This window comes from Synchiropus splendidus, chromosome 8 (assembly GCF_027744825.2).
Source record: "Synchiropus splendidus isolate RoL2022-P1 chromosome 8, RoL_Sspl_1.0, whole genome shotgun sequence".
NCBI classification, from domain to species: Eukaryota; Metazoa; Chordata; class Actinopteri; order Syngnathiformes; family Callionymidae; genus Synchiropus; species Synchiropus splendidus.
The window spans coordinates 8,584,296-8,604,196 of NC_071341.1; the positions used below are offsets into that span (position 1 = coordinate 8,584,296).

General features: G+C 40.1%; 1 protein-coding gene across 4 annotated transcripts in view; it reads left to right on the forward strand.

The window, feature by feature from the left end:
• The first annotated feature begins 699 nt into the window (after positions 1-699).
• Positions 700-19,901, forward strand: part of LOC128763565 (eukaryotic translation initiation factor 4 gamma 1-like) — a 34,176-nt gene continuing 14,974 nt past the window's right edge. The window contains exons 1-9 of one of the 4 annotated variants that reach the window (XM_053872485.1): positions 700-762; positions 6,930-6,980; positions 7,108-7,229; positions 8,149-8,235; positions 8,775-8,807; positions 9,345-9,365; positions 9,822-9,989; positions 11,875-11,977; positions 17,487-17,608. In XM_053872485.1, the coding sequence (XP_053728460.1) occupies positions 7,155-7,229; positions 8,149-8,235; positions 8,775-8,807; positions 9,345-9,365; positions 9,822-9,989; positions 11,875-11,977; positions 17,487-17,608 (609 nt within the window). In that variant the 5' untranslated portion in view covers positions 700-762; positions 6,930-6,980; positions 7,108-7,154. Of the gene's footprint in view, positions 763-6,929; positions 6,981-7,107; positions 7,230-8,148; positions 8,236-8,774; positions 8,808-9,344; positions 9,366-9,821; positions 9,990-11,874; positions 11,978-17,486; positions 17,609-19,098; positions 19,299-19,901 lie in introns of those variants that run through there. The other 3 variants (XM_053872486.1, XM_053872487.1, XM_053872488.1) reach the window with 3 other exon arrangements.

Sequence of the window (19,901 nt, forward strand, 5' to 3'; positions counted from 1 at the left end):
TTATTGATAAAGGTCTCCGGTTAAACCCCTATTACCAATGGAAAGTGGCGGCGCAAGAGTAACATGTCTGGAAACCTTCTGAAGTTGTCAAATGATGGAATGTAATGACATGGTCCTGAGGATTAATAATTCAGTTATGCTCTTGGACTCCATGAAACAGAAATCTACGAGGGGCTGAAATTCTTTCGAAAAAAGGGGGTGAACATTTTTTGAATTGTTACTCTATTCTGCTCCTTTCGATCCCTGAGATCACATTGAGCAAGAGTTGTATGCTTGATTTAGGATTGGAATATACTACTACTTCTACTAAATTCCAACTGTGAGAAGTTAGTGATGCATCATTATCAAAATGACTACAGGGAATGATATGCTGCTTGCATTTATTTGTTGTAAATAATACAGTTATGACTAAAATAATTTCATTTCATCCAAGTTTTCTAGCACATCAGTTTACATTGCTCTTGCGACGGCTTTGTTGTAATTTCTTACTTCTGAGACAGAAGTTTTTCTTGGGTTTTTCTGCGTCCTTCAGACAAGAAGCTCATCTAATTTAAACATTATTAAACAGATGTTTTAAATTTACGCACTGAAAATGTGGATGGGTCATGATCGTAATTTATTAGATGAAAAAATAGCCCGTCGAAGAAAATAGCAGAACTAGTGGGGAAGTTTCACGTGATGGGATTTCGCCGGAATTACCTTTCTACCGGCTTCCGGGAAGATTTTCCGTCCGTCCGGCTCTGCGGACTCAAGGAGAGAAAGGTAACGTTGCGGTCCTGAGATAATTATTTCAATCTTTCATCATATTTATTAATGGAAAACACTCCGCTCTTGACACATTGACACCCATTCAATGTTGAAGTGTGTTTAGCTCCTTTATAGTGTTCATAAACATTGCTGTGGAGACTTTTTTGCTGTCTGATGTGGCTAGCTGAATGCTAGCATTCTGTGCTAACACGACGTGGGTGTTCTTTCTTCATAGGGCTACTTTGGCTTTTGAGCAAACGCTTGCGATACAACTGTAGAGAAGAAGTCAACAGTTGGATGTCATTTGACGGCGTGTGATATTTTGAAAGGCGTCACGACAAATGCGTTGTCACGTCACGTTGTTGTTGTTTCCGTGGCAATATGTTTTGATAGCATTAGCTCGCTACACGGTCAGCTAGCCGAGTATAAGGGATCATTAGATCGGCACGGTGTTTGTGTTTACATCACTTTACAGCGCAACCTTTGCGATAGTGAACTTGTGCCCGTGTAGTCTTGTAAGTCAAGTCAGTTATTGATGGTTGACATTGTAAATATAATGTGTCAGATGCCATGTGATTACGATGTAGCCGGCAATCTGCGCATTTTAGTGTTAAATGCAGTTGTTACATCAGTATGGGTACAGTATATATAAAACGCTGTCCGGTCCTTTGATTGTAAACCAGTATCATGTAGGTTTTGTTTTTCTTTCCGAACAATTTTGCGTACCTATTATGGTCCTCGTGGCTTTACAAAACACACTTCATTGAGCTCCTGTTCCATTTTAATTTACTATAAATCTCACTGTAAGTTGCTGTGTCGTAGAGTACTGGTTTGCGTCGCTTTAAAATCAAGTGTCTGAGTCATTCTACCTGGTCGATTCATGGGGGCTTTGTGATCGTCACGATGCGGATGACAGCGTCATTGCTGGGTAATTACGAAAATGACCTGTCAAGCGCCAGTTCCCAAGCTTAGTGACGATAAATGTATCGGATTCACTGGATTCCTTTTGCGGTTTGTCGTGACGGCTGTTCAGCGGAAGGTTTTAAGCGCTATTATTTATCGGACACGGCTGCTGTTGTTGTAAGGCGTGGTTTTGCCGGTAACTTCTTGACTTCAAGCCGCGACTAGAGCTCAGGAAACCACGTGGTCTCCCACGTGAGGCCTAGAAAAGTTAGCACAATCGTTACTGCGTAATATTGTCACAGAATGTTGGGAGTAGTGAACGTGAACGGCATTGGCACGGAGCGTCTCTCAGAAGTGGAGCGTGTGTGCAGACACGCCCCTGTGGCTTCAGGAAAACCAGTACCTTCTGACAGTTGGCCTGGGATGAGCATTGCAGCTCTTTCTGGCTTTGTTTGTCAATATCTTTAGAGGCAGTTGTTAGTTTGCTTACTCGGAAGCCCTTTTTTGTCCCTTAACCTGTCTTTGAAGGTAGGCTTCAGTCAATGTAACTGCTTTGTTTACTGCATAACATGTTCGGAATCAAACCCATTTCCTGCCCAAATAATGCATGCCTTGCAAACAAAATAGGGTGTAATTTTGAAGAAAACTTTAACTGGGGATTGTCCAACAGTGCAGTGGCTGTGAATCTTTAAATTCTGTTTGCATCAAAATAGTTCTGGGCTGCATGGGAGTAAAAAAGAAATGAATTATAGGGTGATGAAATGAAAACCTATTTGCCCACTTTGTGTCTGGCAAATGTTTAACTCTTACTTTACATCACATCAAAAGGCTCAGTATTTTTACTGCCATTTAAAATCCCATCGATTGTCAATTATTGTGAACGCTACAATATGTATTTGTTTCTGCTGTCAGAAGAGACACGTTTCGTGACCCAATCCTCCTTGATTTGGTGGCACTGTAAGGCAGTCTTGTGCCCATGTTGGAATGAGCAAAAAAAGTTATTCATCCATTTGAGTTCTCTTTTTAAAATGAACGCTCCTGAAGAGCCAAATCTCATCAGTGTGACAAAAACCCCATCTCTGTACCACACATAAGTGTAGTGCAATAAAGCATGTTTGTGAAAAACCCATCACATTGAAATACATAAGCTGGGAGGTCAACTGTGTTATTTTCTTCTATAAATAATTTGATTGAAAGAAACTTGCTGCAGTGCTCCACTTAGGTCCAATATCTTAAAAACTCTGAAAAATGCTGGACATTTGTCCCCTTGCTGCAAGGGGACATCTGACTATGGGGCACGAGCAGTTTTTCACTGAAGTATTGAGAAAATGGCGTTTTTTCTACAGTCCAAAAACATGTTTTTAATTTAGGATTCCACTATTAGACTTAATATTGAAGCATGTTTTGTAGTGGCAATAAATTTGAATGACAGAATGATTTAAGGAGACCTGTGTCAGTATATGTTATGTTCCTGGCATTTTACAATCTGATGAAATGAATTTTCTTGGATGATTTTAGTGTAGATGGTGGATGCCTCCTGCCATTATTTTAAGTTTGATTAATGTTTATGAGTTATTTTGGAAGTAGACATTGTTCAGCAGCAATGTGCCTGATGCAGAGTGGTACATGACAGTGTCTTCGGGGTTTATGCAACAGTCTGTGGCGCATGTGTCGCAAACTCTGGTACTGGTGGCTGGATGTCCACGCTACTACATGTCAACTCAGCTCAGATGACTGAGCCATGTGTTATTATGGGGGGGTTGGGCGCGTGGAGTCCGTTCCTCAGCTCACATATCTGCACCTCTGACAGTCTCTGAAATCAGGGCTGTGACGCTATGGTGCTTTAATGGTCTGAAATAAGAGAGTGTGTGGAGCAGAATATTTGTGTAATGCAATTGTTGCTCAGTCAGTATTAAGGACCTTAGAGCGTTTAAGGTGACTATTTCCAAATGCAGTGATTGTGCATGCCTGAAAAAGACAAGTACACCAATGAGCATTTGACCATTCTGGTCATATAATCCCTCGGTTTGTAAATGAGCCTTAATGGCTCCATGTCAGCCCCAGTCATGTAGTTTCCATACTGCTGACACACTACACTAAGACACTCTTACAGATGTGCTTACTCAGAGTCTCTCTGAAACATTTTGTCCAGGTGGCAATGATAATTAAAACTATTTCATGCTGTGTGCTTTCCTCAAGAGAAAGAAAAGAAGGTGATTCCGCATAACTCAGGATTATTTTCAGTAGTGTCCGTGCCACAACCATGTATTTGAAACCAAAAGTACAATAAATGATCATAAATAAAGTAATAAATAAGTAAATCACTTCTCTGTTCCTCAATGTCTGTCTGAGGGACTCCTTCCTGCTTTCTCAGGGATTTTGAATGATGTTGATAAATGACCAAAGAACTTGTCTTCATCATCATTCATTAAAAATAGTGACTTTTTTTTGTTTTATCAATGTCTCAGTTCCACAGAGCACTGTCTGTGCTGTTTCCTTTCCTGAAGATCCATGTGTATTTCAGTATATATTTTTTTCTTTCTCCTTATGTAATGACGGAAAAAAATTATTTTGATTCAACTGAGTGAACAAGGAAGTACTGTGGGTGGCACACTCTCAAAATGATCCTGCTTTCATGGTGTCTATAAATTCTGAGCGTCCCTGAATGCAGCAAATTGGTGTTATGTTTTTTTAAGAGCTGTGATTCAAGTTGTTCTGAAACCCCTCATCTATTGGAGCGACCAGACTCCACACGCACAGGCAGGTGACTAAAATACGTTACGTGCTGTCGTGTCCTCCCTGGCAGGTCTTTGGGCTCATGTTTTATTATTTTTCAAGAAACCAAATGTTTTTCCAGTTTTTCCCTCATTATTATTTAATTTTCCCTACCTCAAGATACATGATTGAATCGGGTTGTTTTGTGGATGATGATGCTTATTATTATCAATAGTTTTATTTTACTTTTCTCTCTATGCATATTTTATGTTTGATATTCTGTTTTTTTTTTTTTTTTTTTTTTGGGGGGGGTTTTCAATGATGGTCGCTTCTCTCGCACCTATTAATGATTATAGTTTAGATAATTTTGGAATTTTATGTCAACCAAAAAGAAGAGTTGCACATGGATGTGTTTTGGCTTTGGTAAGTCGAGAGTGACAGAGGAATGTTGGGACCATTGTTTGTTTAATCCTTGAAATCGCAAAGTTGACTGATATTTGTCTTTATTCAGTCTAACAGGAACTGAACCAGAGTCTTAGTGGCTGCTATAGTCATCATTGGAGTGTATGCTCATGTGTTATACATTTTACCTGACCAAGCCAAAGTCTCCCCATGGAGTGTGTGTTGGGCTGTTGCAGAGTTTCTGCTGAGCTGCAATACATGTACTTCGTACAGTTCTGACACTTTTTTATCGCCACCTTGCGTTATTACAGGGGTATTTTAACGGTTTAAGTCATTTCAGAAAAGAATTCAAATTTACAAGGCAATAACTAATTATTAAATAACTAAAAAAAAGCTGTGCTACATCATGGTGTGGCACTTACATGTGCAGAACAAGATTTCAACATTTTAAATGCATGCAAGTGAGTTGAGTCTGGAAATTCCGATAGGGCTCCTTTGATCAGTACTCTGGGCAGCACAACAAAACAACATTGAAGTTAAACTTGGAATCATTTTTTCGACCTTTGCATGCATTATCACCTGACAAGGATCTGTCGTGTCTCTCTTATTCCAATGGCTGCATTGACCCATGTCTGCCTGAATGCGCTCACTTTACCTCAGCCAATGGCAAAAACAACAGATTACCTTGGTGATGCCTTCAGTTTTTGACCTGGATGCCTTCTTTACTGTGTCATTATACTGCTAAATTTGGATCGACATGACTCCTTGTGGAAAAGTCAGTGCACTTAGTCCACGTTGAAGCTAAGAGGTCCTGACAAGAGAAACTCAAATTTAACTCAAATAAGTGTCTAGATTCCAGCTGCATCTGTGTGTAGGCCTTTTTTTGTTTGTGTTCAATTTGCATGATTTCTTTCTTTGTTTTTCATATGCTCTGTTTTTGACAGATTGCTAGCTGCAGCATTAGAGACCACAAAGTAGTCATTCATTACCTCCTGCTTATTCCCTTATCATTGTTTCAGTTTCCATTTTTTGTCAACACAAGAAAATTCAACTTTACTATGAAACTTTTTCAAAACATAGAGGATAATTAACTGTTTCTCTCTCTCTGTTGACTTTACCTGAAGATTCAGCAATATACATTTGTCTTTCTTATATTTGCTTTTCAAGCAGGCTTGGAGTTGATGCTGTTTCTTTTTAATTTTTGTCGGTTTTTACAAAGTATTTTACATAATGGTTAGATTTAGAGTCATATTATTGTATAGCATCACTGTTCTGGCACTGTCAGTTTTAGTTAACGTACTTTGCATTCTGTTCTGAGTGTTAGTAACTATTCCTTTAATCTAAGATGGCTGTATGGGGTTTGTTGATCCAGCGTTGGTTATTGTTTGAGTAACTGGTTCATTTTGGCTATAAAATCCGTTCCCTGTCCAAGCTTCCGCTGCAGGCAAGATGCGTTGATTTTAGGGCACCGGCACACAAACAAAGTGTAACCAGGCTCGACCAAAGCTCAAAGGACCCCGTCTGCACTGCTCCATCTGCTCTATAGTTACGCCGTCCCAAAATTCATATCAGGCTTTTTTTGTGTCATCACATTGCAACACAAATTGTGATTTTATTCCCTTTTACGAGATGCTGGCACCTAATTTTAGACCTCATAATTTTTTGATGAGTGGACGGTTTTACCACACTAGCAGACTTGTGACTGGCCTCTTGCAATGACTAAGGCTGGGTATAAATAAAAACTGAAACAGTTTCCTTTTTCATACACTACGAAATATAAATTTATACTTAAGCATTGTTTTTAAAACTCTGCTATACAGGCTGCTGGCTTGAACTATGAGTAACTGGAGCCATTATCTAACGCTGCTAAAATCATTAATCTGTATCTTGTATCTAAATCTTATCTACCATCGACTGAAACTTCCCCATAGTAATCTGCATATTATGGTTTGACACCACTGTTGATGATGATGATGATGAAATCTAGAATTGCTCCCTTAAGTCGTGTGCGACGCAAAGATAAAAGCTTCTAGTCGTATTAGCGCCGCTCTTTATTCAAGTGTCATGTTTTGTCAAGAGAATGAGGTTTGCCAATTTGTTACTTTGACAGCATTGATCTTTGATATTTTACTACTTTCAAACGACTGTGTTCTGTCTTCCAGTAGGAAAAATCTTGCTGGAACCACAACTGGAACCTTAAAGGGTTCATAAATGTGAGTTATTATTTTTTACTACATTTTGCCTTCTTTTGAATGTTGCTACTTTTAATTGACTCAACAACTGCTGTGTGTTTCCTAATGGCTAGTGCTTGTTGAGCAATCATCATGTGTCTTTCTGAAGCTTCTTACACAGGTCGACGCCCGCCTCCTCATGCAGAACTCCATGAAATGAATAAAGCATCACAGCCTATAACAGGACCCCCTTCCAATCCCCATCCTGCCCCCTCCCCTGGTCTCTCACAGGTAAGAATCCTCACAAGTTAACAACACAAACTTGGGTATCACATTACACAGGAAAATTAATGTACATAAAATTATAAATATTTAAAATATTGTAAGATGTTTCTGTGATGTTGATGATGTTCCCACTGTCAAATTGCTTTCAGAGAGGCACGTGTCAGTTACTATTCTTGTCATCACATCACTAGATCATAAATTTGAGCGTTACCCAGTAGGATACGTGTTTTTTTTTTTTAATGTAATTCAGTGGTGACTTGTAATAGAAGCTCACCAGCCTTGTCGGTAAACACCAATGTCTGTTATCGATCACTTTGTTTATGCTCCAGTGTTAGAATCAGCTCACAGGCTTCATTTGCGCATTCATCGTGCTGTCATCTTATTGTTGTCAGAGGATTACAGCGCGATAGTCTGATGTATGTACTACACATTTGCAAATCCAGTGAATCTGTGTGGACGGGAGAAACAGCTTGATTTTTATAGAGCGCTTACTTGAAACCAGCACAGAAAATGTTCGTATAGGAAAATGGATGTAGCCTAAGAGTGATACGGACGTATATACACCAGCAACACGACATGTCGCATCAGTTTTCTGAAAATCTTTGCTACTTAATCTGGACTTTTTTTTTTCATCCAACAGTCAAGCATGCAATTACTTTTGATGATGAAGAGACGTAGAACTAGAACTATAACGCTGATTAATGAAAAGCCAGGAGAGTAAAACAGTTCAGAAAATGTGTCATCTCTGTTCGCTCATTATTATATCAGCAAGATATTGAAAACAAAACTCATAAAATGGCAAAATCATGACTGCATTCAGGTGTTAGCACAACATTTAAGTCTAATTACACCTCTCCTTTGTCACCTGCATCATACTTGACTCCTTTTCCACTTTTTCTATTTATTTGCTCCTTCTCTCTTGCAGCCTTCCTTTCCACCTGGGCAGCCTGCCTCTGTTGTGTTTGCCACCCCACCTCCTCCACAAATGAACCCAACACCACAGCCCAGACAGGTAGGCATGCTCACTGTCCTCCAGTCCGCGTGCAATAGATCTGCGTGCAATTGATATGATAGATTTTCAGCTACAAGTCAAATACACTTTATTTTGACACCTACTTGTTACCATGTTTCTCTGTTTCCCGTAGCTTTTCCAGTTTCTTCTTTTTCTGATTAGATTCGATTAGACATTAGAATGATCACATAATATCCTAAATCTATCATGAAATTTACAAAAACCCTTGCATGCGTTTTGGACTGGCCTGCCTTTCACAGTTTCACATTTGGCTCACACATCCTTTGACATCTTTCAGGTTTAATCTTGGGCTAATGACTCATTATGATAATGATTTTGCATTTTGAATCATGAACAAGTTGTTTCATAACGTCAAAGTGAATATGCAATGTTCAGTCTCCTTCACCTGCGCTCTCCAAACTCTGTAAATTAGTTCAATACTTAGTACTTTTGAGGTTTTGTTTGTAGTTGCTTAAGAGTAGTGCATGAGTGTTTACTTCTGTCTTTAACCTCTGCACTGTCTGACTCTTCCTGTCTAGTTTGCGCCAGGGCCCAGGCCTTTACACCAGCAGGTACTAATGGCGCTTTTATATATATATATATATATATATATATATATATATATATATATATATATATATATATATATATATATATATATATATATATATATATAATCCTTATTTGACCTTGAACAAATACAGATATACCTGGCAAAACCGTAATCTTTGAGAACAAAAGCTGTAGGTCTTGTTCAATAAAAGCAGATGGTTTTACATCTAGTTTTGTTATGTCCACCACATCATTAGGGATGCATGGGTGAAAACAGTCATGGGCTTTATCTGCTTGTTACACATGCTTAGCCAACTTTAGACCTGTGTTAATATTTTCTGCACAATGACATGGACCACTGACACTCCGAGTGTTTCTGCCATTCTCCCATCTCCTGCATGTTGGCTGTTTTTTTTCCACTGCTATGCTCAGAACTGATGGCCTCTGGTGGCTTTCCTCTAACTGATCATGATGCTTTCTTTTTTTTCAACCTGTCTCACCTTCTCGCTTGCATTTGATGTGTCACTGTGTGCGATCTGTGTTGTGTGCTGATGAAGGGAAGCTTCAGATCACTGCAGGTAACTTGTTTTCCTCCTTGATTGAATGTTTCCTTATGGTCTATTTTGTCTGTTTTCGGAGTACATTTATTGTGTGTAATTTTTGGCAGAGTGGGGCTGTGTTGGCCCATTGTTATCCTGTTGGCTCGCTGTTAGCTCCCAGGCGAGCTGCAGAATGTCAATGAGGAGCCTGAATGAAGCGGCATTAGTGGCTTTATCTCTTCTGGCAGACAGGGCCAATATGTTCCCAGTCATGTCTAGTCACAGACTCATGGACAAACTATAGGCTGTGCCTCAAGTCTCCAGAACCACTTGGCACTTATTGGAAAGTCTCACACTATTGATTCAGAATTTCCTTTTTCTGCTTGGTTTTCCTTTTAAATGCCTTCTTTTTGCTCTCTCCGTGTATTGCTAATGTTGTCATGTTCAGAGTTTTCCGTCATTCATATCATGAACACCTCTTTTCTTCTTTTCCAGCCCTACTACACAAACAGGGCCAACCTCCCCCAAGGCAGTGGGCCTAGAGGTGTCCCACCCAGCAGTGGCCCCAGAACTGTGACACCCACCCATGTCTATCAGCCAGCCCCTGGATCTCAAATGATGATGATTCCACAGGGACCTGCCTACTTTACTATACAAGGACAGGTTTGTGGATGTTCCTATCTAGTTTGGTTTTACTCCTGCAGAATCACAGAAAAACAGTCATCCCATTTTGGGAAGATTAAAAGCAATCTTATCTTTAGATATGCCAGGGTTGTACGAGCCCTCCCAGTTAATAATTATGTGACACTGCCTTTTTAAAATATCCTAAGTAAAGATACTAATTTCACAGACCTCTGATATTTATGTGTGTTTGGTAAAGGTGAATTGTTGACCACGATGTGCAAGCTATGGCTGGGAAAGGGCTGAGAATCACCACATTTTGATTAAATTCAATGAAATGACTTGGCATAAACACCTTTTTCATGGAAACCAGTGTGATGGCACTTCGAGTAGGGCTTTATACAGGCACTAAGAATCAATAGTCATTGAAAACGTGTTGAAGTCACTCATATGAGTTACATAATTGGATACAGCACGTTTCAAAGCATTAAATATAAATAATGATGTGAGAGGCTCTGTTTGTCGATCCTCATCTTTGCATGTTTGCACCATGTCAGCCACTGTGTGCCAGCATCGGGACGTGACATGCCACTCTAAATAACACATGATTGAGAGGGAAATATTTAATTATTCCCCAGTTGCTTTCATGCATCACTAACATCCGTTAGGACACATTTGACGTCACTTATCTCCTTGGCCACGTCGCTGATGGAAGTGAGTCACACTTCAGCACCACCAGCCAGACCGGACCATCCAGGACTTAAGCAAAATATTTCATTTTAGATAAAGTGACCTATGGTGAATGGCATCTCAAAGTGCATTTTACTTTAAAACACCATCTCAAAATTACCTTCATCCACCCTACAAATGCCTCCCTTGCAATTTTTCTGTTGCTGGGTACAGTTTTGGTGGAGTAAAGAGCGTTTTTTGGTACACCAACTGAAGGTTAGATGGTAATAGGTGATTAATAAACTGAAACAGCTGTAGGACGTGCGTACGCACACTGTTATATATATTTTTTTGTTTTTCCTGCATATGTCTACTGTAGTGTTATCTAAGCACAGCTTTATAAGTTATAAAACTGTATTATTCATAAGTTACTTTCACACTATCTGCAGCTCAGTCCAAATATGATAGATGACTAGCCTTTCTCAAGAAGATGAATGAGAAGGGTTTTTTTTAAGTTGTATCAATTTACAATATGCTATGCTGTATTATGTATGCTGTAATTTAGATTACATTGGTTTATATATCCTGAATTTGGCCCATTGTGGGGAATTCTGTCTTTTATAAACATGAGTATTGGCGTTGAAGAAAGTTGTTTCATTTGCATGAAGTAAAAGATCTGAGACCTGTAAATTATTCAGGCCTAATGGCTCAGAGATGTGTGTGTGCAAGTGGGCTGTCTTCACAGATCTGCTCATTTATTTAGACAAATGCTTTATCTTAACCATTTAGGGATGTGTGATTCATCCTGCTCACAATATAGTCCTGACCGCTAAACATTATTTATGAGACTCTTGTAGGAATTCTCAGCTCTTAGATCAGTGGTTCTTAACCTGGGTTCGATCGAACCCTAGGGGTTCAGTGAGTCGGTCTCAGGGGTATGGTGGAGCCTCCGCCGCAGAGGTCCACCCCTCAGTCTAGTCTGCACTTAGTGTATCATATTTTATTTTTTTTACAAAAGAAGGGTTTGGTGAATGAGCGCATGAAACTGGTGGGGTTCGGTGCCTCCAACAAGGTTAAGAACCACTGTCTTAGATGTTGATAAGCTGCGCTGGGCTTCCAAGTTTGTCCTAGTACTCCAAAAGAGACAATTAAAAAGCTGATAATGCGTTTTTGGCAGAACACGACTCATTCCATTTTTTCCTGACAGCCCTCATTAATCTTTGCTGTCTTCTTTTCTTTACTGTGTTTGCTTCCTCAGTACCGCTCTCCAGCCTATGTAGCCACACCGCAACAATATTCTGTCCCTACCGGCCCTACTGGCTTTTACCCTGGCACCAGCCCAGCTGAGTACGGTACTTACGGTGAGGAGATTTTCCTGCATCCTTTTGTGATGACAGCCATTTCAACATGTCTCGTAGGGCTGAATATTTTCTGAAATAGTTGTGCTTTTATCTGCATCATTGTTCTCATTCACTTTTGCTCGTTGAAATTTGTGCCTTATAGTAACTTCTCTGTTCCAGCTCAATGCTATTCGAAGTACAGTGGCATGTCAGCAGATATTGTGTCATAAAACACAGACATGTGGTCTTGTTACTTAAGTGGCCACTGTGCATTTCAGAAAGTAGGAAAGTAGGAAAATGGTTCTTGTTTAGTATGAAAATAGTTCTTGTTTAAGGATTCCTTTATGCTCTGTTGCGATCTAATCTATTCATTTTACCAACCATATTCAGTTTTTATGTCAGCCAAGGTACTTGGGAATGGTATCTGGGAACTCCATTATAGTAAAGTAAATAATGTATCAATAAAAATAAATAAAATAAATAATCTAATTTCATTTTACTTGTCCAGGAAGGAAGATTGCCTACAACCAGAGATCGAAGTTTAACACATCTTTTCTAAATATGTTGATCACATATTGGTCTATATTGATAAATATATCATTCAAACAGAACAACAGGACCTTGTTAATGATAAATCACCTTTATGACGCCGCTAAGTGAAACTATTTGATGTGATACTGCCCCCTTGAGGTTATTGATTGTCTTCTCATCTCAAGAACAGACAATGACTCTTTTTTTAACCCCTGAAATGTCCCATGTTAGAATTGTACTTACATTAGTTAGACTTCCATTTGTCATTTGTCATGCTTATCTTTTTAGGAATCACATGGTGCTCCCTGACATGGCCATGGTCCATGACCCCCAAATGTCATTTGCCATGTCATGTTTTTTTCAATTTCTGATCTGTACTCTTGCTTGGTATACGCCATAAGTACTAGTTTCAAATGATCACATTAACCCTACAGGTTTTTTTTCAATTAAATATTTGAAATATTTGACACTTTGGTATCACTTTATAAAATAAATTCAGCCGTATAATTGGTATATTGTGGTAGATCACTTTTACAAATGTTTACCTGATCCACTGGAGACATTCTCTCTCATCTCTGATGCAACAATGTTGACGATGATGACTGGGTAGATGACGATGACTGGGCATCACCACTGTCCACAGACCATGCAGCCTCCACTACAATTGGCAGTGTATTTTCTGTGGACTCACGGTGACCAAACTCACTGTCACCATGCGCAGAAGCAGCATCGCTGTCCACCAAACAATACCACTGAAAGTCTTCATCAGAGGATTAATATTGTTCTTTAGTATCTGTGTCAGTCAAATAAATATTTTCTAGGCACTCAATTTTGTTCAGATAATTACAATTACATTCAGTCCGGCTACCTCTGGTGAGCACTGTGCAGCCCTCCAAAGAAATGCCACCCCACACCATTAGTGATGATCATGCTGGAGGATGTTACAGGTGGAAGAACGGTCTCCATGGCATCTCTTCTCAGACTCTATCAAGTCTGTCACATGTGCTAAGTGGAAACCTGCTTTCATCACTGAAGAGCTCAGGGTGCCTGTGGCGAATTTGCCAATCTTGGAGTTCTCTGGCAAATACCAAACGTCCGACCATGGTGTTAGGCTGCAAGTACAACCCCTACCGTTCAACGTCAGGCACTCATACCGTCCCCATGGAGTCTGTTCCTGACTGTTTGCGCAGACACATGCAAGTTTGTCACCTGCTGGAGGGGATATGTTAGGCTCTGGCAGTGCTCCTCCTATTCCTCTTTGCACAAAGGCAGAGGTAGCAGTCAGGCTGCTGGGTTGTTGCCCTCCTATGGCCTCCTCCACATCCCCTGATGTACTGGCCTGGTAGTGTCTCCTTGCTCTGGTCACAGGTCACATTGATGTGCCATCCTCAATGAACTGTACTTGTAAAGCCACTTGTGTGAGTTGGAGACTCCGTCTCATGCTACCACTGGAGTGAAAACACAACCAGTATTCAAAAGTGACCAAACCATCAGTCAGAAAGCAGTGGTCTGTGGTCACCACCTGCAGAACCACTCCTTTATTGCTAAAAATGTCGATGATTTCCTGTTGTTTGCATGTGAAATTAATAGTGAATTTGCACTCTTCCTAAGTGGACAGTTTGAGTTCACAGAAGTGTGATTAAATTGGTGTTACATTGTGCTAAGTGTAAGTCTATATGATTTAGATAAAATATAGGGCAATATTTGAGTGAGGATCACAATATTGGTAGTAATGAGTGACTTAGTGCGAGTCTGTGCGCTTTTGTTAAATTTTCAATTAGCCCATTGATTATTGAACTTCAGCTATGCCCTTGAAAACTAGAAGCATGTTAAAATATTATAGTTTATATTGTACATGTGTAAATTGTTTTACACATATAAAATAGGTATTTAAAAATTCAATTTTAAAATAATTCTTCTTCTAAACTTTTCTTCTTAATTTCTTTTTTATTTCACTGTCTTTACTATTTTCTGATGAGTCATATTGTATCTTTATAAAATGGAAATGAAAATAGTTTTGTTATTATTATGAGTATTATTATTTGTATTATGTTTCTGTGAGACTTGTAAAATAAGTGACCACGTGGATCTCTATACATATCTGTCCCTCATGGCCTCACAGTTCTGCCCCTCACGTTGTTTAAACTCTGGTCTGCTTGTGTTCTAAACACTCGCCAGCGGCTCAGTTTGCCTACCACTCTGCTGAGGCAGAAGAGGTGGGAGGGAGGTGAAATGAGTGAGAAGCAGGGAGGAATTGGGAAGGTCAGAGGGAGGAGTGACATAGACTCAAGCTGGCAGAGGGAGGCGAATGTCTATAAAGAAGTCATTCTGGCAGCAAGAGTGGTCAGGTAGATTGGGCAGGAAGAAGTAGAAGAGGGGGTGTGAGAAACCCCCTCCATTTTGTTCCCAACGTCACCCTACGAAGGGTTTTGGAATGGGTAATCGAGGATCAAAAAAAGATGAGGACAATCGGGGTAGGTGTCACTTGGTTGTGTCTTGTTACACTCCACCTCTAAGCAACTCGTTTGCCTTCAGTCTGCTTGTTGGACTCAGTCAAGCCTCATGGTTATTTGGACTCAGTCCAAGAATGGTCACAGCATGTTCTTTAGCATTGGGGGGGAGTCTAGTTCTGTCTCTTTCCCTTCCTCAATCGAACTCTCTTTTCCAACCGGCGTGGCTTTTGACTATATTTAGGCCCTGCTCCGCTCCTGGTCAACAATGCAGACTCAGTAATGTGACTGTAATGCATGCAGAGGGGGAGAGAGGCCAAGCGTGTGCCGACTGTAGCTACGTCGAGGCCCTTCCAATCTGATGAGTTTTTCTGTCACTTTTAAGTTGAAGTTGAGTGTGATCTGCTGCCAGTCACACGGGAAGTCGTGTTGACATTGCCTGTGTAGAGGCGCTTTGAACTCTTTAACAGTCATTCATTATGCCACCTTAGAAAAACCTGAGAAATTTGATCTGCCAGAATTATTATAATTATCTTATTAAGGGAGCAAACATTAGTTTGACGTTTAATGACTTCAGGAGATGTGCACAATGATCAAACTCATTCCTGTAAGAACAGTGTGAACTCAAGACTTCTTTACTACTTTATATATATATATATATATATATATATATATATATATATATATATATATATATATATATTTCAACGGCGGCGCCTTGCGGGCCTCCCACATATATATATATATATATATATATATATATATATATGTGGGAGGCCCGCAAGGCGCCGCCGTTGAAATATATATATATATATATATATATATATATATATATATATATATATACATACATATATATATATATATATATATACACACACACAATGAATTAATTTGGTATGTTACTGAATGGAAAATATTCTTTATTTTGCATCAGTTTGACAATAGCACAATAAATCATGATAGTGGCTATATTCAAGTTTTCATATCACCATATTTAAACTAAAGCTATTTTAAGTTCTTGAAAATATTATAAGTATTTCAAGTACATTCAGAGTAATAGAAACCCTGGCCATTTTGTAGAGAAAAACATCCCTGAACAAAACTGACTGCTTAATTATTAATCTTCCTCACTATTGAAACAGAACTGCGATTCATGGCTAGCGATTGAGCACTTATGCTTGGCCTTCTTCCTGCTAGTGGTCCATCTAAAGCAGGAGCCTGAAACTTGTGGCTCACAGGCCACTTACAGCCCTCAGTATGCCGTTTTGTGGTCCAATTTTGATGTAACACACTGTATACATTTTGCATATAATTCCAATGGATGACAATCAGGCTTTACCTTGAGACACTGTACTTAAATACAAGGTGCAGATACCCCACTGATATACTAAGAACTTTTTTTCAAGTATATAGCTAGCATTTTTACTCATAGTTCCATTCGTGGTTGCCATACCTTTTGAACCAGTAGACATGGACAATCAAACACATTTTGATTTTCATCCTCCTAGATGTCAAGCATCTTCCTTATGGTGCAAAGCCAAGTGATGCACATTTGTGGTGATGACTTGTTATCATGAAACGGTGGCATTTGAAGCAAACATGCTATTTTCTTGATGTTGAACAGAATGCTGCTGGTGGTCTTTTCTGAAGGTGCCTTTGCTATTGATCTTCAAGAGGCTCACATTGACATGAAGTGGATTTTGGAAGTATTCAATGCAAATAAATAACTCGAGATGAAGCAACACGACCAATGATTAGCTGCAAAAACCTCTGTCATTCTGTCAGCCTGCGACCCAGCATCACCAATACTCCCCAGTAATTCCAGTTTCACATGGAGTGCGGGGGCGATTCTGTTGAACTCAAGAATGGGCGAGATGTAAACGCCACACATTCAAATGTGTATTACCAATAATACTGATACAGTATTTTAAATGTTCTCAAAAATTAGTTGAGATAACAGATATGTAACAACCAGCTGGGCACTGACTCCTTATCGGTTGAAGTAATAGTGGTAGTAATGGCTTCATGAAACAGTGTCTTCATTTTCAAACCACTAGATTTCACTCTCTACTCTAAATGTTTCTGGATTTGAACAACCATTTCAATGGAACTTGAATTTATTTTTAAAGCATGGGTGCCACCTACTGAGCTCTGAAACTGAGCACAGTGTTTTATGAAGTCCATCTCTATTTACCGGTACCTTGCCGTCTGCCTGAAGTCATTTTCAAGGATGCACACTAGCAGAATATATGATGTACAGTATTGTTTTGACTTCCGTCTCAATGTCAAAATGCTGTTATGTCAATTTTCAAACATCAAGATTTAGTAGTTTTCAATATTAATTTTCAGTCACATATTTGAGTTTTTTCAATTTGTTGGTTCAAACTGTAAACTGGGTTTGGATGAGACTGTTCCCGTGTTCCCGCTTGGCGTGTGAAATTACATTATTTGTCAGAATGTATTTTGTAGCGTGTTGGAAAACAATTTATTGCATCAAATATACTTACATTTTTCTGCTCATCATCTTCTGTTTGTCTCACTTTCAGCTGGAGCGTATTACCCAGCCCCCTCAGTGCAGGTTGCGCCAGTCATCATGAATCCTGCTCCCCAACAGCAACAACCACCACCTCAGCCACCACAACACATTCCTATCAGGGAACGTAAACAGGTATTGTAAATTTTGTGCTAAATGGACCATCATCACCATCCATTAGATTTTGTCATTTCGCTGAATGAAAACGTAATTCAGCTACTTAATAGACAAGGTCTCTGACACAGATGGCTTTTTCGGTTCATGAGAAACTTCCATCTCTTAAGCAGATATTGCTGATACATTTCTCTGGAAGATAACTTTAGGCTTGCCTCAAGCAAATGTAATGACTTAAGAAAAAAGTAAACACAAAAAACTCAGTCTGCAATTTGGTGAATGGACAAAAATGAAAATAATACAAAAGAAAAAAAGGCAACATAGTTGTACGATATATTGTATTGTATTTTCACTCACATTCTTTAATCTTTTTTCCATCACTGTTTTGTTTTCCAACGATGAAACCACAATCTGGTCTCGTGGTGGTTTCTTTCTCTGACTTGCATTGAAAAAAAAGACAAGAGTAGCCTTGGCTACTTGTTTTGAGTCAGCAAGCATGCCACTGTGAAGCAAGTTGGAAACTCTAGCCAACTCAAAATGAGAAGAGTTCCATTTGAATCAGTCTTCATTTAAGCTGGAATCCTTTGTGAATGTGATTGTTTCAGCCATGGTAGTTAATTTTCTTTCATTGCTCTTTTCAAGCTTCTTTCAAAACTGTGAAAAATGGCTGTTTCTTGTTCCTCATTTATGCGTCCATGATTTTGTATCGCAAGAGAAGTGATAAGTTTGAGACCTGTGTCCAGTCTAGGCCCCTGTCTCTGGTACTTGGTTGCTTATCAGCGCGTCTGGTCGCCCAGGGTGGACTTTGACACTGTACAGGGGAGCCCATTTGAGAAACTATACCGCGTATTTGCTCGAGCGCCGCAGGTGCCCCGTTCACTCAAAAGAAAAAGTTGAGCAATTTTATGTATGCCAGTGACACTTGAGTCATGCTCCTCATGTTTTCTATTCACTGTCACAGGGAGTACGCGATGCGTGACGGCATATTTATTGATGTCAGAGTTACAGATTAATGATCTTTTCAAGGCCATGTCGGCTTAATGACTTGCAGTTTCGAAAGAGTTTCTCGCTGAGCTATCTGCTTCCTGATTTCCCAGTTACCGTGTGCCAGGAAGAAGTGAGTGAGTGAGGGAGGGGGTGAAGGACATGTCAGCACATAGCTCAGCTCCACGTGGCCACCAATCTCCTCCCTCTTCCCAGTCAGAAGGGCTAACGTCCAGCCCCGTTCTGCTGAGTGGCACTCCCTGCCCTACTTAAGAGTCTCCCCGCTCAAACGCGGTCTGCCTGAAAAAAAGTTTGTCAACTTAAGTTCTTGCAAAGATGACTGTGCAAAGTGAGAGACTGAGCTGTGAAAGGGGTGTATCTCTACTTAGCCGCAGCTTATTTGTTAACTGTAGGTTTTTTTTCCCCCCTAGAAACCCGCCCTCTCCCCCAGACCTGCCCCACCTTCCCACTACGGCCCCTTTAACTGTCTGTTAGTCTCTGTGGGCGGGAGGGGGGGTTTTGCACATTCCAATACCATAGCTTTAGAAGGCCAGTCACTTTATCCTTTTTTCCTCCCTGTTCTGTTCAGCATACGAGAGAGGGAGAGAGAGTGAGACAAGTTGCTAGCTAGCTCACTGACAGTCGGGCCCTGCCCTGCCCTGCTCTGTTCTGTTACCCCGGCGTGTTGCTCTGTATCCCGGCCTGGATCCATGTTGGTTCACTCAAGGTAAACTACCCTGGCTACTTTTAGCTCCTTTTCTGCTTTGCTCAGTTTAAAGTTAAACCTGCCGGGCCTTTGAAGCAGCTACTGTAGCGCCCGGATGAGAGAGGCCCACGGGGTTTTGCTACATTTCCCCAGATAAGGTCAGTCACAGTCAACAGATTGTTATGTTGCAAGCTGAGGTGTTGGCGTAACAGTGGAGAAACTTTTTGGATATTGGGGATTATGCTTTTGTCCACTGGCATTTTTGCAATCCCTCATACATTTCAGCTGCTGACATGTATTTGAGAGAATCAGTTTTCAAAAGAGCTAGTGTGTCGGATGACACGTGTTACTGCACTCGAGGCTCAAAATGTTTTTTTTAAGGTTTTCTGTCCAGGTTTTGAATCTGTCCTGCAAGTGTTCATTTGTTCTGCACTGGGATTCACTCTGGTTTTAGTGGTAGGATCTGTTGAACGTCCCTGCTCAGAATGTAAAAAATGCAGTTTTTTATTGAATGAGCGAGCGCTAGTGACTCAGTTCGGTCTGACGGAGAGCACAGATGATTGTAGGCGTTCTGCACTGGGAGGATCCTCTTGCATATTCAGCTGAAACTGCTTTTCCTCCCCT